Here is a 998-nt window from a genome sequence, read left to right as displayed (position 1 = left end):
ATAATAATAATAATAATAATATATTATTATTTCGTTCTGTTTTCCGTCTTCAATAAAGAATCGGTCGTAAGAAAGCCCTTCTGTTCTGTGTTGCGCTGCAGCTGGGAAGTTGTCTGGGCACATTCTTCGCGCAAACCGCTGTGGCTGTCGTGGTTCTGAGGTCTGTGCAGGGACTGAGTGGGGAGATGTTCCCCATTGCTGCATCCACAGGTCAGTTTTAATAAGAGTTTTACTGCCCTTACAACACATCAAGGTCATATAATAATAGATAATTTTCTTAAAAATTAGTAGATGTTTTACGGTGCTCTCAACTGCAAGGTCATATGAGCGCCAGAAGATTACAGGTGTTACAAGAGAGTGACAAACACAAAAAGGGGAGATAAGGATGATAGATGTTTGATAGGAAAGAAGAAGCAAGCCATTAGAGCACCCACCAACCACCCACGACAGGTAAGTTTTAATAACAGTTTTACGGCCCTAACGACACATGGAAGTCATGCACAGAATTCTACACTTAAGTGTAGAATTCTATGAAGTCATGTAATAATAGATAGAATTTGTATAGCGCAAATTCCCCCTCAAAAGCACCTTCTGTGCGCTTTGCAGCCTATACTATATCATTATTGTATAAGTAGTGGAGAGTAGAGGCGTTGAACGACAGAAACAAACACAAAGAAGAAGAGGGAGAAGTATAGGGACTGCAGATGTTTGAAAGGAAAGAAGTAGGAAACCACACCAGACACCTGCCAACAATCCACCCATATCCACGAGTAAAGGTGCGCGTAGTACCACCGAACTATTTGACTTTAAGTGACAGATCTGAAACTGACATCAACGATCGGGGCTCGCTCTAGAAATGGATTGACAAGACTCTTCTTGATTTGTGATATAATGATAAAGTGTTTAGAAAAATGAATGAAAACACATGTGTGGAATTCACCTATAAATCTGAAACTTAATTATGCGTAAGTGTGTGTGTGTGTGTGTGTGTGTGTGTG

At 40.3% G+C, this 998-nt stretch overlaps 1 protein-coding gene across 1 annotated transcript in view; it reads left to right on the top strand.

Annotated features, from left to right (window-relative positions):
• LOC101847830 (organic cation transporter protein) overlaps positions 1-998 on the top strand; it is a gene marked incomplete in the record, with an annotated part of 22,926 nt that overhangs the window by 14,460 nt on the left and 7,468 nt on the right. The window contains 1 exon segment of the mRNA XM_013085794.2: positions 59-210. Coding sequence (XP_012941248.1) covers positions 59-210 — 152 coding nt within the window.

The sequence above is a fragment of the Aplysia californica genome, unplaced genomic scaffold (genome assembly GCF_000002075.1).
Source record: "Aplysia californica isolate F4 #8 unplaced genomic scaffold, AplCal3.0 scaffold00408, whole genome shotgun sequence".
Taxonomy (NCBI): Eukaryota; Metazoa; Mollusca; class Gastropoda; order Aplysiida; family Aplysiidae; genus Aplysia; species Aplysia californica.
This window is presented reverse-complemented; position numbering and strand designations above follow the sequence as displayed.